Genomic DNA, 16,622 nt, shown 5'->3' with positions numbered 1-16,622 from the left:
ACACACACACACACACACACACACACACACACACACACACACACACACACACAGTAAATAATGTGTGTTATCTACTGCATTAGCTTCCAGCACTTACACCGCTCCAATTAAAATACTTCTCATTTAAGCAGTGATTAATTCTTCGTTTCTTTTTTCCTCAGTAGAGTTCACATACTCCGCTGTGTTTTGCAATAAAGTGTAACTAAAGATGAAAAAATAGACACCTAAATAATAACCTAGATCATACAACTCATTTATAGGAGTCTAATTTACGAAGGATGCACCTCTGCTGATTCCTAGTAAACAAATGGGACCAGGCCTTTCACATTAGACTCTTATTGACTGTCTATTAAATGTATTTTAAAACATTCTTCTGTTGCAAGGCTTTTATGAATCGATTAGCCCACCTTGCCTGTTTATTTCTTTTCTGATCTGTTGTTGTTTATATGTTTGTTTGTTTTTTTGTTTTAAAATGTCTTTATGGATTTTTTTATTCTATGGAGCACCTCAAAGCTTTGTTAAGTAAACCTCTATTTAAACATGTTTTCTCTATGATTGTACTCTACTATCCTGCATTCAGCAGCAAGTTTTTATTTACACCGTGCTGGTACAGAGTTTTAATTCTTCAACAAGGTGCTGGAGACATTCCTCGGGGATTTTGGTCCATATTGACGATTCAGATTTGTGAGCTGCACATCCGTGATGCAAATCTCTTGTTCCACAACATCCCACAGGGGTGTTCTAATGGATTGAAATCTGGTAACTATTCAAGAAACCAGTTTTAGATGATCTGAGCTTTGTGATGTGGTGTGTCATCAAAGATCGATATGCTGCGGTCATAAATGCTCAGCGTCAACACACAGATAGGCCGTGCCTTTTTAATTACGCTCCGTTGGTACTAGGAGGCTCAAAGTATGCTAAGAAAGCATTGCTCACAGCATTAGAGTAGAATAGAGATACAATTATGAGATATAGTTAATTGTTTTAGTGGCGTTTGGATGGAAGCTTTCTGTAGTGTGCAGGGATGAGCCCTTATTGATCTGTAGCACCTTCCAGACGGCAGCAGATTGAAAAGATGGTGGCCAGCATGAGAAGAGTCCTCGATGATGTTCTGTAGACGTGCTCGAGTGAACGTAGCTGACTGTTGGTGGTCCAGCCATGCTGTCATGTTGTCCGGGCTAAATTCTGACCCTACCATCTGGATGTTGTGTGTGAATGTGTGCGTGAATGGGTGGATGACTGGATATGTAAAGCGCTTTGGGGTCCTTAGGGACTAGTAAAGCGCTATATAAATACAGGCCATTTACCATGTTGCAGCAGAAATCGAGACTCATCAGACCAGCTGCCATTTTTCTGTCTGACTGGGTGTGTCCTTCTGCTGCTGTAGCCCTTCTGCTTTAAGGCTTGATGTGCGTGCAGAGATGCTCTTCTGCATATCTTGGAGTGGTTACTGTTGCCTTCCTCAGAGCGGTCTGTCCATTCTCCTCTGACCTCCAACATCAACAAGGCACCCAGAGAACTGGATCTTTACTTTCAGATCTGTAAACCCTGGAGATGGCTTTGAATATTTCGCCCAACCAACAACAACTGTGCCACATTCAGGGTCACTTTTCTTTTTCACCTTTCTTCCTCAGTGAGATCTTCTTCTCATTCAGTTTGATCTTCAGCGGGTCGTCTGAAACGTGTCCAGATGTCTAAATGCACTGAGTTGCTGCCATGTGATTGGCTGATTGGACATTTGTGTTAATGACCAGCTGAACAGATGTATCTAATAAAGTGGCTACTATGTTCTATTTAGTGTTAAAGTTTTAACTTTGAGTTGAGAATCTGGAACATTTTATGCCCCAAAGTCTTCTTTGTGCTGCACTGGAGACCTTTTTCTTGTTACACGTTATGCTGTATTCATTTCTGTCTCATTTCTGTCTCATAATTCTGTTTTGAAGAGCGCGTGTGAGCTTGATGTCCTTGCTGAGGTGGCACCATGACACTGAAGCTGTCCCAGCCTTCCCAGATATTTTTGCAGAGCACAGACAATACTGCCTCATGAATGTGTCATCTTCTTACTTCTCTGCTCCAAGTCACCGTGGGACTGAGTTTTAAAACATCAGTCTATCAAAACCACAATCTTTGTCATTATTTGTTGAGGAAAAGTTGTAAGGTAGGAAGTTAATCCTTGGGGAATTTTTCCTTTTTTAGATTCAGTTTATTTCTGCATTTGTAGGGATGGATACTGTCTGGCTTAACTGGAGCACAGTATCATGAAATTAGTTCATGTTCATGACAGAAAGTGGGTTAAACAACCTGAATTCAACACATGGGAGCTTTGTGGGAATACGTTGCTGAGCAATGACGGACTAAAAGTGTCAAATGAACATACGTGCATGCATACATGTTTGTTCATACGTGTGCTCGGTGAGTAAGTTTCAAAACTGATAGGAGAAGAGAAACAATAATGTTCAGGTTTCAGATAGATGCCTGCCAGGTATCTCCGTTCACACTTCTATTTTTGAACCAAAATCTTTGTTCACATCTCATTCTGTGGCACCAAGTCCCATTACGGGAGCAGAGACTGTCAACCTGCTGCCATGTCCATGTTCCTGATGTAGATTTTCTGCAAGCTACACTCCTATAGACTTTCCAACATTAACAACACGTCTAAAATGCCAAAGTAGGTGCCTGTTGTCTAGAATATTTCCTTTCAGTAATACTGTTATCATGGTAAAGCGTAGGGGGGCAGGTTTGAATCTGCTTTTGTTAATACAGGAAGCAGGAAATTTGGCTTTTACAGATTATTAGTTAAGGTCTCCCATAAACTTCTAAATGAGCCTCTGGCATCCCTGTAAGAAAGATCATTAACGGATTTATGTAATTATTTGGGAAGCCAAAATCGACTTTAAGACTGTGTAGTGGTTCACACATTTGCCCAATGAGTGAAACAGCCCCGCTTTGATCCCGGGAGGAGACACAAATCCCTTTGGGGTTGCATCAGGAAGGGCGTCCGGCGTAAAAAATCTGCCAAGTCAAACATGCGGCGCTGCCTGCTGTGGCGACGCCTTGTGAATAAGGGAGCGGCCAAAAGTAGCTTTTAGGAGACTCATTCGTAGCTGCAAAAGAAATTTAATGAAAATCATGAAAACATTTGAAAATCTTTGTACGCTTGGACGCATTGACACCGAGTTCGTTTTGAGCTGGCACATCTGATCAGGGCTTTGCCACACACACTTTATATTAAGCTGCATTTCAAATAATATTTAGAAGTGATGATATTTTATTATCAACGTTTTATTTTTTATTCCTAAACCTTTTACTGATAGATGTAATTACCACGTCCTCCAATATGATGTTTATTTCTCTTTTAACTTCTCCAATATCAAAATAATAATGATCAGAAAATCCCTCCTAGGACTGTTTACCCACAGTCTGGAAAAACTTGGATGATCCAGCAGTTAATTTATGTAAATTGACAACTGCGTACTCGAAGAACCATTAAAACAGCCTTTATTACATAAAATGTACATTCATGACTGCAAATGGAAAGTGGACTGGTTCTTATATAGTGCTTCCTACTTTACTTGAGCACTCAAAGCGCTTTGTACCACATTCACCCATCACACCCATTCATACCCTGAGTGCTTTCTACTTAACATTCACACACATTAATTAACATTCACACACCAGGGGATGCATCAGAGATTACTTGGGGTTCAGTATCTTGCCTAAGGATACTTTGGCTGGGGACTGGAGCATCCGGGCATCGAACCACCAAAAGTAGCTTTTGATTTACAGCAACCCCAACTGCCAACTTGATAGCTGATTAGAAAAGATAAACACCAGCCAGATGGATTTTTCGAAATCCAGTCAGAATGCTCTCCAGCAGCTCAAAATCAATGAAATCAATCAAGACCCTCGTTCGTCTTTTATCCAGAGAAGAAGATTTACTGTTCCTAGGTCAGCACCACCGACCAAAAAACAGAAAATGAACCCCACCCAGACCTCGCTGTAGTTCTTGTAGTTTTGCATCATGCCTCATCAGAGCTGAAGGGACCGTTTCATCTGACTTGAGTCAACAAAGTAAGTTTACAGCTAAAAGTTTTTTTCATTAGAGAGAAACTGAACTGAAAGCAACATGTTAAACAAAGAAACTGTAACCTTTTGCTTGCTGTCTTTTCCAGGAAGGAGCCGTCACCCTTCCCTCTAATCATCCCTGCCGCTAACACCTAATTACCATAATTCACCCCTCACCTCTCAGCTAAGAAATCTGTGACTGCTGCTGCTGCACACTCCGGCAGAAACAATGTAATGGTATCACTGGCTTAGCGGTGCACAGAGGAAGTGGCAGAAGTAGCATTTTTATCAGACAATTAGTTGTTAGAGAGAAATAAAAAAAATGGAGCATAGCTGTTTTTTAATTTCTTTTTCCTCCCCGAATAGTTTTGGCTCATCACTCCGACGGACTGTTACGGGGAAATCCGAGGCGTCTCTTCAGCTTAAATGTCAGATATTTTTGCCTCTTGTGCGTTCTATTTTTAACGCCTATAATGTGTTGGAGCACTAATGAGTTGGAAGCCACACACCATTGATCACTGCCTTCGTCATAGCACCATTACAAAAGCCCCATCAGTGCCGGTGTCGTGGTTAACTCTCCCCTGTGGTTCGTCTTTTCTTTGTCTTCTGTTTCCATCATCATCCGTTTACTCTCTCTCTCTCTCTGTCAGTTAGAAAAATTATCTGATGAAAGCCGGTGGATTTTATTTTTGCATTAACTCCCTCAATTGTGCCATTAGATAACACCTTTTAAGGCTGAAGTTATACATATGAGTTCATATATTTTTGGGCAGGGACCGTTTAGCGTCTCATTACCAACCCGTGAAAGACGAGGCTGTGTTTATTTGGACATTTGTCCCTATGGTTACAAATCACTAATATGTCAATCCTCTTCTTGGTACTTTGACATTCTGGCCTGTCTGTGCCTATTTTAAAGCTCTAAAAAGCAGTTAACAAATAGACATTTTTCAGCAATTTCCTAAATCCAGTGCACACTGTAGTCCAAGGCAGTGGTTCGGGGCTATTTTCAGCTGTAAATTAATTAACATTTAGTGTGATAATGAGCAGCCTATTTAAAGCCCGCTGATGTGTGTGAGACTGATACATGCGGGATTTGCAAAGTAGAAGTGTCCGGCTTTTTTATGATGATGGAAATGTCATCCAATGCAGTTGCTCATTATTTATTTATCTGTTTGTTTGTTTTTAACAAGGATTAACTTTATAAGCTGACTCTCATTATTCCTTGTTCCACATTAAGGTTTCGTGCTAAAGGTTTTATTCCTTCATTCTGAAAACGTGTCATCATCATCACACAGCAGCGTGACTCGCCCTCACTACGTGACTCGCAATAGTGGGTTTTGAACCCCGTAATTAGCCGAAGAAGATCGCTGCTGTCCTCCTGAGTGTATTTAACAACAGGTGTTTACTCCTCGTCAGATCTGATGCGTGAGCAGCATCCGGGTTGCTCTCCCTGAGGTGTGAACCGAGCAGGGTGAACAACAAAAGTCAAAACAAATATGACAGCGTGGCCTCTGTTCAGATAGAAGCTGACCAGCCGACCTATATAAGTGATCCGGTGAACATTAGTGTTTTTAAAAGGCTGTTGCGCACATTTTTACTGAAACCATTAATCCGTGTGTGTTATGACTTATGGCTATTTCAAATATTTACCTTTGGAATAGGTCGTTTACCTAATGTTTACCTAATGCTTGATGTGTTAGACATAATCTCTTGGAGATTGAGGCAATGCCGCCGAATAACTGTTTCCATTATATGCTGACATTATTTATTCCACCCGTGACTCGTGTTTTATCTGTCTTTCTTTCCTGTCAGCACCCGATTTGTTAACTATATTCACACCTCGCGAGCTGCATAGGTTGGACAGAGGTTATTAGTGTTGATCCTGTCGCATTAGGAGACACAGTTCACTCCTCCTGCTCTCACACTGCGGGGGAAAGAGGAGACGCTTCCTTTACCTACTATCCTGCTGCAGACGAGGCGGGTTTTTCTTTCCCGTCTCACAGACAGTCAGCTTATTTTGTTGGCATGGAAAATGTCAAAGTTCTTTTCCCTTCGTGCTCTTAACGCACGCTCTTGGTCGCTCTGCTGGTAGGTGGTCAGCAGAGAAGACGGGAGATGTGCTCTGAATTAGTCAGTGGACTGTTGCTAGTTTATTTAAAAATCCATGGATCAACCTGCTCTTCTGCTTTTCGCGCAGGGGACTGAGGATGGCTGAAGACGTGACCTGTTGCAGCTTTTCTTTCAGATTTTAGTGCTTGGATGTAAAACGGAGCAAAATGAATCAGTTTTCTCGGTGTGGCGGATTGTTAAATGAAGACGAGTTGAATGACTTTTTGGGACTTGTGTGTTTTTGCGCAAAGCGACTTATTTGGGGAAATTGACTCGGGGGTTTTGTCTGGGCTGCTTACTGGAGCGATTCTGTGATTTTTCTTTTCTAACTTTAAAAGCACCGGTCGCGGTGTTACAAAAACCCTGACGATGGTCTAAAACTGATCAGGATCTCGCCACCCCGCCGCTGTCACGCCGAGCGCGGTACCGCGCCCTGCTTTCTAGGAGAGTATAACCGCATTTTCTCCCCTTTCTCATCCCACCTCCCGTGTGGTTTGCTTTTAACAGAATGGCCCGTTTCGGAGACGACGTCCCGGGCTTGTTGAGTTCAGGGGATGGAGGGTCAGAGCGCATCCGGAACCGCGATGGCGCTGCCGTGTCTACAGGTGGTATATCTCCAGCCTTCAAGCAGACCAAAGCGCAGCGTGCCCGCACCATGGCCTTGTACAACCCTATTCCGGTCAGGGAGAACTGCTTCACCGTCAACAGGTCGCTCTTCATCTTCGGCGAGGACAACGTGGTCAGGAAGTACGCCAAGAAAATCACTGAGTGGCCATATCCTTTTCAGCTTCACGGTGAAAGCACACTCATCCAGTATCTGCACAGACTCGTGTAAATAAAGTACAGCGGTGAGTAAACTGTTATCCAATTGGTTAAAACAAATTAAGTTTATTTGTGGTTCTACAGTCTCAATACTTTCTCCTCATATTTCCACAAGTTGTGCCCAAGTTCACAGAGGGCAGAAGTGCTTCAGTATGTTGCCCTCAGTTTCTCAGTGCAACAGAGACTCAAGTGTAAATTTCAGCACCATGGACAGCACACACGGGACAATATGTAAGAAATTAAGTCTTCACCACATAAACAGGCTCACCTGGTTCTTAGGGTGCAGTAAGGAAAAAAGAGGCAAAGAGCAGGATACAAAACAAGTTAGAATCAGACTTTTTTCAGACTCGTAGGCTTAATTTTGCTATTCTATATAACAAAAATACAAAATGACTGAAGTTCTCGATCGGATTGACAAAGATTATGGCTAAAGCAGCTTCTAGAGGGTGTTAGTGGGTGTCAATGGAAAGTGGATTAGAGGAACATGAAAGTTCATGTCTGTAAATCTTCTCTGTCAACAATAAGCCGTGACAGCCTGCTTTTTCCATCATATCCACTGCCTCAACTCAAACTCAAGCTGACTGTTCAGTTAACCCACAGAAAATCAATTCAGAGGTGCTTCCATAACTCATTTGGTGTTTTTGGTCACTTTTTACAGCAAAATGTTACCCAGGACCTGATTATTACGCCTCGCTGTTTCTGAAAGAAACACTGTTATCAGCTTGTTGCTGCTGGCAACAACACACACACACACACACACACACACACACACACACACACACACACACACACACACACACACACACACTGTCCATTGGTGACATGTTTGTGCTTCTGCAGCACAGCTCACCAGGTGTCCTGGCCAGGTGTGGCCTCTTTACTGACTATTGTTCTGCTCCATTCAACAGCTTCCTGACTGACTAACTGGCCTACTGCTGATTTAAAAAAAACCCAGCAAATAGAATGAGTCCGCTTCTATTGTGGAGTATTGTGTCTATTGTTGTTTTCTCTGGGTTTGCCTCTTTATTGAGTTGATTAAATATAGAAGGAGATTTCAATCAACGCTCGGGGAGGAAAAGCATTATAGCGTGTGCGTTTATTATATTACAGCTTCCGAACCTGCAGGGGCTGGGTTATTACCAATATTGATACTATAACTGCACCGATGAGACACATTTTATGTTCTGCAGCAAGGAATGAATTGTCTTTAAATAAAAATAAAGCGTGTGCTGTAGTGACCAAAAAGAAAAAAGCAATGATCCAGAATAACCTCCAGGTTAATGTGTCGCGGTGGAGGGAGTGTCTACTTACATATAATGAGCTCTACTGTATCTGATTAACAGACATTAACAGGAATTATATGTAATGATGTCTGATCGTTGTGTCATGTGCATTACAACCAGTCATTAGTCACTGACTCATACTATATTACACTGTTTACTAATATTGTTTTGAAGAGAGTGATGCTGAGCTGACTGATGCTGTGTTCTGGTCAACATCGTATGTGCCTCTTATGATCACTGTTCTGAGTATGAAGGTTCAGGCACAGCAAGAAAGCACAGATAATGCAGAAAGTGCAGTGAAATGTATGAACAAAGTGGTTTCAAAGGAAAGGTTTTACATTTTGGGAGATATTCATGCTTATTTCCTTTCTTCCAAAGACTTGAGATTAGACTGCTCTTGTATTAAAGAGTAGCCTAATAGGCCGTGATTCTGTGGGGTAACCTGGCAACAAATAATAGAATTTGCTGAGATTTTCTTGCTGACTAAACTAAAATGTGGATCAGATACTTTCATACTTATAATAATAATTAATGATGAAAACATTGTTTCTGGGCATTTGCCAGAATATGGTTGTCAACCAGTGGAGTAGCCTATTAGACAGAAAAGAAGTTGGAGAACTGCCTCGTCCTGTACAAGGACAAGTATCAGCACCTCAAAAGGTCAACAATTAATGTGTTCTATGTCTCTTTTCTAATCCACTCAAGTCATACTTTTACATTATCATGTACTTAACTACTTGTTAGCCAAGAACACTGACTTCCTGGGAGTTAGTCATCTCTATGCAATTGGCAGGAAACCTGCAGCTTTTCCAGAAATCATTTTTGTTGTTATTCCAAAAGTTGCAAACTTTAAATAGACCAAGCAAAGCACCTCACAAATGTACTTGGTGCAATGGTTTGCAACTTGTACTGGTCCTCTCAGAGATAGACGTGAACAAATGCACACACATATATGCACAGTCTCTGCAGTACATCAGGTAAAGGTCAGCCTCGTGGTTGGAGCAAAACTTGCTGCTGTCACCTCACCGTAAGAGCTTCTTTTTTTTCTTCTGAGTGCTCAATTAACAGCAGATGATCAATTAAGGAATTATCCAGAAGCTGGCTGGGTGTGTAAGGATGGAGCGAGAATGGTGTGTGGGCTTATTAGAGCACATCAGATTGTGTTTTGATGGTTATTTGCGTCCGTGATTTCTTATATGGAGTACAGTCTCTCTTTGGAAGGTGTGGTTCAATGTGCGGTCGATAGAAGCCGACGGAGGCCTGGTCTGATAAGGCAGTTATGATGAATTTGCCCAGGTCCAGAGTTGAGCGTGGCAGGCCTGGTGAGGACTTGCAGCTGCTTCTGCTGTCTGATCCCCACTGGGATACCCCACAGTGGGAAGTTTCCCATTGAGAAGGTACACTTCTAAATAATTGATTGATGGTTTTAATGGTTTGTTTCATCAGTGATGCACACAGAAATAATCATGTGAGAGCTGGTTAGCACACTTTGAGCTTCTAAGTATAAAATGGTGCATATATCCTGCCTTATCAGAGACATTCTGTAGTTTTCGCTATGAAATCTAACTAAGATTTAAAATACAATCGCTAATTTAACCAAGGGGGAGTCAGCTTATGACGAACTGATCTAACTGCATCCTAATAACCTTTACTTACACTTACATGCTGCGCGGTTCGTCTATTTTTTGTCCAATTCAAAAGTCAGATTTTTTTCATATTCAGACTTTTTTAGTGAAGGAGAGAAGATTTCTAAAGTGAAAGTCTCTAGCTGTTCACATAACCAGTATACAAAGCAAATATGACATATGTCTCACCCTGCTACAATGTGCTTTATCATAATTTATAGTAAATGTGCGTCTTTATAGCCTAAGAGAGTGGTATAGTGTATATAAGGAAGGGCTGCAGCTGCGAGTTCACAGTTTGAGGGCTAAGCTACTGCATATAAACATAACTGAATGAATTATGTCTGCATTTATTCTCAAGATTGACTGGCGAGCTCTGCAGGCCACTGAAGTATAGAGGCAATGTGAAATTGAACGGAGATTTGACTATGATGCCATTACATCCATCCTTATGACAATAATTCAAGTTTAATAAATATAAATTAAGTTCTCCATAAAGATTATTTCTCAGGCTTAAAGAGAGCTCCAAATGGAGATCACACCAGTAACTTTCTTATGTGTTTACGTATTTAATACTGGCCTCTGCCACAAACACACGGACCTATACACATATGCCACAAATAATTTACAGAGTTCTAATAAAGCCGGCTCAGATGCCTGCGATTCGTTTTGATTTTCACCTCCATGTAATGATAATCACAGCGGCTTGGATCCAATCTGGGCATGAACGTATTCTCAGTTGCACAGGGCACCACACTCTGTCTCCATTTCTATTTTTACACGCATGTTTGAGGAGTCGAGGCACAGTGCCAGTGTCACTGTGACTTGGGATTGCTCACAAGATATCTTGCGCTAAAGCTGGTAGACGAATCATGATCGACGTCACACATCAGCTGACACCCAGAGAAGCACCGAGGAGGGGGAATTGGTTTGGTTCTGTTAAATTTGTCCCTACAAGTGAACCAGAGATCCAGCTTTTCACTCTTCCTTGGAGAATGCAAATCAATCCCACATGGATCCAACGTTTCCCACCAGAACATTAGTAGCTTAGCCTTCTTCCTATAGTGCTTCCTCGTGCCAGCACTTCCTCACACATCAGGTAAAATTATGTCATTTATCAGACAAGGCAACCTTCTTCCATTCATAGGAGGTGGTTTCCATGGTGGATGGGGGTCAATATGGGCAGTCTGATGTGATGTAGCCCCATATATGCAACATTTGAACCAGTATTAAGGTTTTCAGAATTATTCACAAGTAGAAACAAGACGAGAGAGAAACCACGGCTGTGCAATATAACACTAATAAGAGTTTACTATCATCCGTCCATCCTTCCGTCTCCCACCCACCTCTACCTCCCTGGTGAAATTACCTTCTATAGTAAATGTTTCACATATAGGAATGAAATGTTAAAATACCTATAAAACTAAAACATTTACATTTTCAAAGAGCAGCCTTCACTCACACATCCATGACCCTGTCGATGTAAACTCATGGTCATGCAATACCAAATTGTTTTCAAGCCCAGAGCATGTTAGGTTCAAAATGTTACCTGGTTTGACATAATATTCAATTCATTCACTGTTGTCCACATATCTGAAGTTGGGTGGTAGCAGGATAAGCAGGGTAGTGTCCTCCTTAGAAACACTTTCGAGTACCTCCTGTGGGATCCCAAAGCATTCATAGACCAGTTGAGATATATCACCTCTCCATTGTGTTCAAGGTTTAATTTAATTATATTTTACTTGTATAGCACCAAATCACAACTGCCTCAAATCGCTTTACATTGTAAGGTAAAGACCCTACGATAATATAGAGAAAACAGAGAAAACCCCAACAATCATATGACTCCCAAGGACCAAGTTCTTGAGTGACAGTGGGAAGGAAAAGCTCCCTTTTAACAGGAAGAAACCTCAGGTAGAACCAGGGAGGGGCGGCCATCTTGCCATGACCAGTAGATGGTGAGGGGAGGAAATCGGGACAAGGATACGCTGTGAGAACCAGAGATTAATAATATCTAATTATTAATATCTAACAAGGCCACTTCTTCCATTTGTCCTTTTCGTTGGAGGTGCTTTCCATATTTCAATATGAAAAAAGGTGATTGAAGAAGAAAACTCGCGTCATGCCCCCAGCAGCTTAGGCCTATTGCAGCATCCAGGTCTGCAGCTGGGTCTCCTTCCAGTTGTACACATCCAGAAAACCTTCAACAGGAGGTCCCAGGAGGCGTCCTTTTTATTAGATATTTATAATAAAATGAAAGTTTATAGTACTTACAATAGGACATACACTGGCCAACATTGTTTCATCACACACTAGTAAAATCACAGGACAGAAAACAAAGATCACGCTGACGTAAAATCATGACAAAAGAAGTTTTGTGAAGACTTTCATTTATTTGTGTGTTTGCAGTGATGCCGCCTCACAGATAGTTGAGCTGCCCAGTAACCGTCTCATAGCATTGACTCTTGTCTGCAAGAGGAGCCTGTTGCCGTGGATACCTCTCTTCTTTCTCTTTCTATCTTCATTTTCTCCCCCTCTCTCTCCCCCTCAGTCTCTCTTCATCCTGTCTCACCCCTCCTCCAGTTTGCTGCGAGTGTTTCAGGGAATGTGGGGTGTGGCGGCTGCTCAGAGCTTTCAGAGAGCCTAAGGTGATGCTAGTTATTGCAGGGAAGTGAATCAAAAGATACACTTAAAATACAAATACAGACTAGTGCTTGAGATGTTCTTTTGGGCTGTGTTTTCCAGCTCATTTATGGATTTGTTTATCCAAAATCTTCTGGGTCAATCTGTGGTTCAGCCTAGGTTTAAGCTGGCACCCCTGCAGGCTAGTGGGAGTAAGATTGCATTTGCTCTGTTTATTTAACTTCTCATCACTCACATGTCCCAGAGTAACCCTGCTAGCTACAGCTGCCAGCACAACATCGATCTGTCCAGTTTCTTATTTAGCCTCATTCACTCCTCCTCGTCAACCTGTTTTGGAAGCTTCTAACTCTTTATATAACCATCATCTTCTCCTCCACCACTCGGCCCCCTTCATTTAAATTGTCACTTTCTCCTGTTGGATTCTTCCCTGTTGTCTCTGCCTCCTCCTTTCTTCAACTCTCCCTCTCCTCTCTGCAGATTTAAGCTCCCTTCCTTCCTTTCTTCCTCCCTCTGCTGCACATAACTAGGATAGAGGGGAATGCCCACGCAGAGCTTTAGATAAAAAGCACATTGCCGGCTTAGTTCAACCAAAGAGGGGCTGGAGTTGAACCAACAACCAATCTAGGTCTCACAGTACAGGCAGCGAAGCTCGAAGTAAGAGCGACCCTGTTTATAAGATCACAACCCAGGTCTTACCTGATAAGCCTTCTGCTACTCTGGCATTTTGTTTGTGTGTCTGCATGTCTGTGTATCCCTGTCGGCTGAGGCTGACCTCAGATAGCAAAGCTAAAGGGCTTCCAGCACGTGTTACCCTGCTGTTGGGTTCGATTCCCTGTAATCAACTTAACTGCATCCATTTGTGTTTGCTGGGAAATACAGGTGTCACTTAATTAAAATACTTAAATAATTAAGAATTTTTGTCAGCAAATATTATGAAATGAACAAAACCAACAATGAATCGTTCATACTGAAAAGTCTTGTCTGCGTAGTCGGATCCTTATGCAGCAAATTCCTGCCAAAGAACTCGACATGCATCAACCTGCTGCTGCACTGCACAAGAGCAACACGCTTTATTTCTGTGGAGTAATGGTGATGCATTTAGAAAGCTTAATAATAGACAAGTATTCTAAAGGAAGGTATCCAGTACTGTACTTGAGCTACACTCATTCCTTTATATTTTGCTTCCAAAGGCTTTCTTGTAATTTTTAAAAGTGGTTCAAACAGTTCTCCAAACTTTTTTTTGTACATTTGTACTTTTTCAGGCCATTCCTTATACCTGACCATTTTCAGTGAAATGTTTTTGTTTTGTTTGTTGAAAAACTGACCTTCAAATCATTCAAGCATAAAAACTGTACCTAACTGAAGGGATAAATCTGTGTTGTATTTACACAAAATAGACAATTTAACAAAGAAACAATTTTTAAATGTATCTTGAGGCACTTTGTTAATAGCAGCTTATAACAAAAACACAGCTTGTTCCCATTTTTTTAGTTGAATCTATGAAAAATACCAAAGGTAACACAGGTCGATGGGCAAAAATCTTAAAATTGTATCTTTTAAATCCCGTTTAAAAACTCATTTATTCAACATAGCTTTTCCATCTAGTTAGTGTCCCTATTTTATATTTGGTTCAATTTCTTATTTATGTACTTTATCTTTTAGCTATATCTGTTCTTAGTAACTTTGTTCTTATATTCCCTTTTATTGCTGTATAATTAGTGCCCTTAACCTGATGACATATGTGCTACTTTGTTAATAGTCTTTTATTTACTGTCTTAACTTGTGTTGTAAAGCACTTTGGTGTACCGCTGGTCTTTTAAACGTGCTATACAAATAAAGTTGTATTGTAAAAAATATTTTCTGTACCAACAAAATCATTTTTCATCAAATACTTGGCATATCTCACCATGGTGTGTCCTTTAAGAAACTGGACATTTGGAGGACAAAGGAAGAAGTGATAGGCCTAAAACAACATGAACAGGATCTGGAAGTCATGTTCTTCAGAAATAAAAAAAGACCTGACACAGGAACTGAGAGATGCATTTGGCCCTTCAGCTGATTCATGGGCTGTTTGCTGAAATTTAAGCAGAAATGGTCTCAGTGCAGGAGTGGCATTCAAGAAGCCATCCCGAAGCATTGATCATCTAAAAAGAGAACAGAACAAAAAGGCAGCCAACATCCAAAGACGAGCTCTGAACGTCCTTCATAGAACCTGGAGAACTATTCCTCGAGAACAATTAAGGAAATCACAAGAAGTCTTGTCCAAGAAAGTTCAGGCTGTGTTGAAGAATAAAGGTGGTCATGCCAAACATTGGATATTAAGGTTGTTACAATGGCACAAACTCTGTTTTTAGCTCACAGACTGTATTTCAGTGTGTGTTTAAATGTGTTTTAAAAATCATTGCACCTATTTCTCATTTTCAAAGCAACATGTAAAGAAATGAGGGGTTGCTCAAGATGCTTGCATATACTGGCAATTGCTGACAGTAAGAAAAGCATAGAATCGATAGCATTAGTCTTTAAACTAGCATAAATCCAGAAAAAGGACACTAAAATATAGCCACTGTAGACGTAACCTATGCATCCACTGCCAAACTCCCAGTCAATAGTTTTTTTTAATTAATCCATCTTTCTGTTTTTGGAGCATCATGACGGGACTACATATGCAATTTCATCTCACAACGTTATGCTGCATAATGAAAAACAAACTGTTGACATTATCTGAGCCAGTTGCTCCTTAACTTTAGCCTTCCACTCCATTTGAGTACATGATCCTCGCCACCATCATCGCCAACTGTATCGTGTTGGCTTTGGAGCAGCACCTTCCCGGAGAGGACAAAACACCCATGTCCAAAAGACTGGTGAGCTGCACATGATCCACAAACACAGTCACAACTCATAATCTCTCAAATCAAAATATAAGACAAAACGCACGACACTTTCATTTGCAGCAGCTCTTTGTCAGCTCAGTGTGAACTTATAATTTCTCTCTTGCTTTGTACTCACAGGAGAAGACAGAGCCCTACTTCATAGGGATGTTCTGTTTTGAGGCAGGCATAAAAATCATCGCCCTGGGCTTTGTGTTTCATAAAGGCTCTTACCTCAGGAATGGGTGGAACGTCATGGACTTCATTGTGGTCCTCAGTGGGTGAGTCCAACAGTGTGTGCATGTGAATGTGTGTACATTTACAGATCTGTGAAACAGGATTAGCATCTTGAATTGAAAAGGCTGGCGACTCTATGAGATTTATGGTGTGAAAATACAGTGCGCAGTGTTCTTAGCCTCTTTTTTAAGGAGCTCGCAGTTATTTCTAGCACCATTGGCTTCAAATGCTTTGCCTACTTGTTGCTTATTCATTGGTAATGTTTGAAACCTGAAAATCTTTCTTTTATTGTGGAATTTATGTTGCTAAAGCTGATCAGTGAACCATATAAAAGTCACACAGGAAGTCTTTTGTGTACCTTATAATGAAAGTGGGACGGTGGGAAAGTAAACCTCTTCTAAACCAACTGTTATTTACTCTTTTTGTCTAAACTTAAACACATTACACTATGAATAATGCTACTGGTGCCTTGCTGGGGAAAGAACCAGGTGAGGATGAGTGTGCCATATCATATTTCATATTCATAATATAGGACATGTACCTGTGTATACAGCCAACAGTGACCTTTATCCAAACAGAACAGAGTAAAGGACATTTACATTGTGCTTTTTATTCCATTAGTACGTGCAGAGTAACAGTTTCTATTTGCTTGAATAAGTTGTGCAGTGCTTAGTATTCACATAAAGGTACTCTTCTGTTTTTATGTAGCTGATTAAATTAACATTAGAAAAAAGTATCCCAAAATTTAATTTTCCAGGAAACGCGCAGAGGGACAGATGTGGAGAGTCCAGAGCTAAACTGTGGAGAGCCAAACACTCAGTGGCAGCTACTGTATATAGTCTCCTAGGCAAAAACTCCAGGGGGGGCTCCAATCAGCATTCATCACCATTATGTTATAAATAATCTGACACTAATAGAGCAGAGCTGGACACATCAGGCTGCCATGCTAGCTAAGTTCTAACTTCAAAATAAAT

General features: G+C 41.0%; 1 protein-coding gene across 1 annotated transcript in view; it reads left to right on the top strand.

Moving 5' to 3' along the window:
- Window positions 1-16,622, top strand: part of LOC102302220 (voltage-dependent R-type calcium channel subunit alpha-1E) — a 113,925-nt gene that overhangs the window by 38,046 nt on the left and 59,257 nt on the right. Inside the window, exons 4-6 of the mRNA XM_014341229.2 lie at window positions 6,682-6,948; window positions 15,300-15,405; window positions 15,553-15,692. Coding sequence (XP_014196715.1) covers window positions 6,682-6,948; window positions 15,300-15,405; window positions 15,553-15,692 — 513 coding nt within the window. The remainder of the gene's footprint in view (window positions 1-6,681; window positions 6,949-15,299; window positions 15,406-15,552; window positions 15,693-16,622) is intronic.

The sequence above is a fragment of the Haplochromis burtoni genome, unplaced genomic scaffold (assembly GCF_018398535.1).
Source record: "Haplochromis burtoni strain Fernald_Lab_line unplaced genomic scaffold, NCSU_Asbu1 Contig_466, whole genome shotgun sequence".
Lineage (NCBI taxonomy): Eukaryota > Metazoa > Chordata > Actinopteri > Cichliformes > Cichlidae > Haplochromis > Haplochromis burtoni.
Note: the sequence above shows the minus strand (reverse complement) of the source record. Positions and strands in the feature narration are given on the sequence as shown.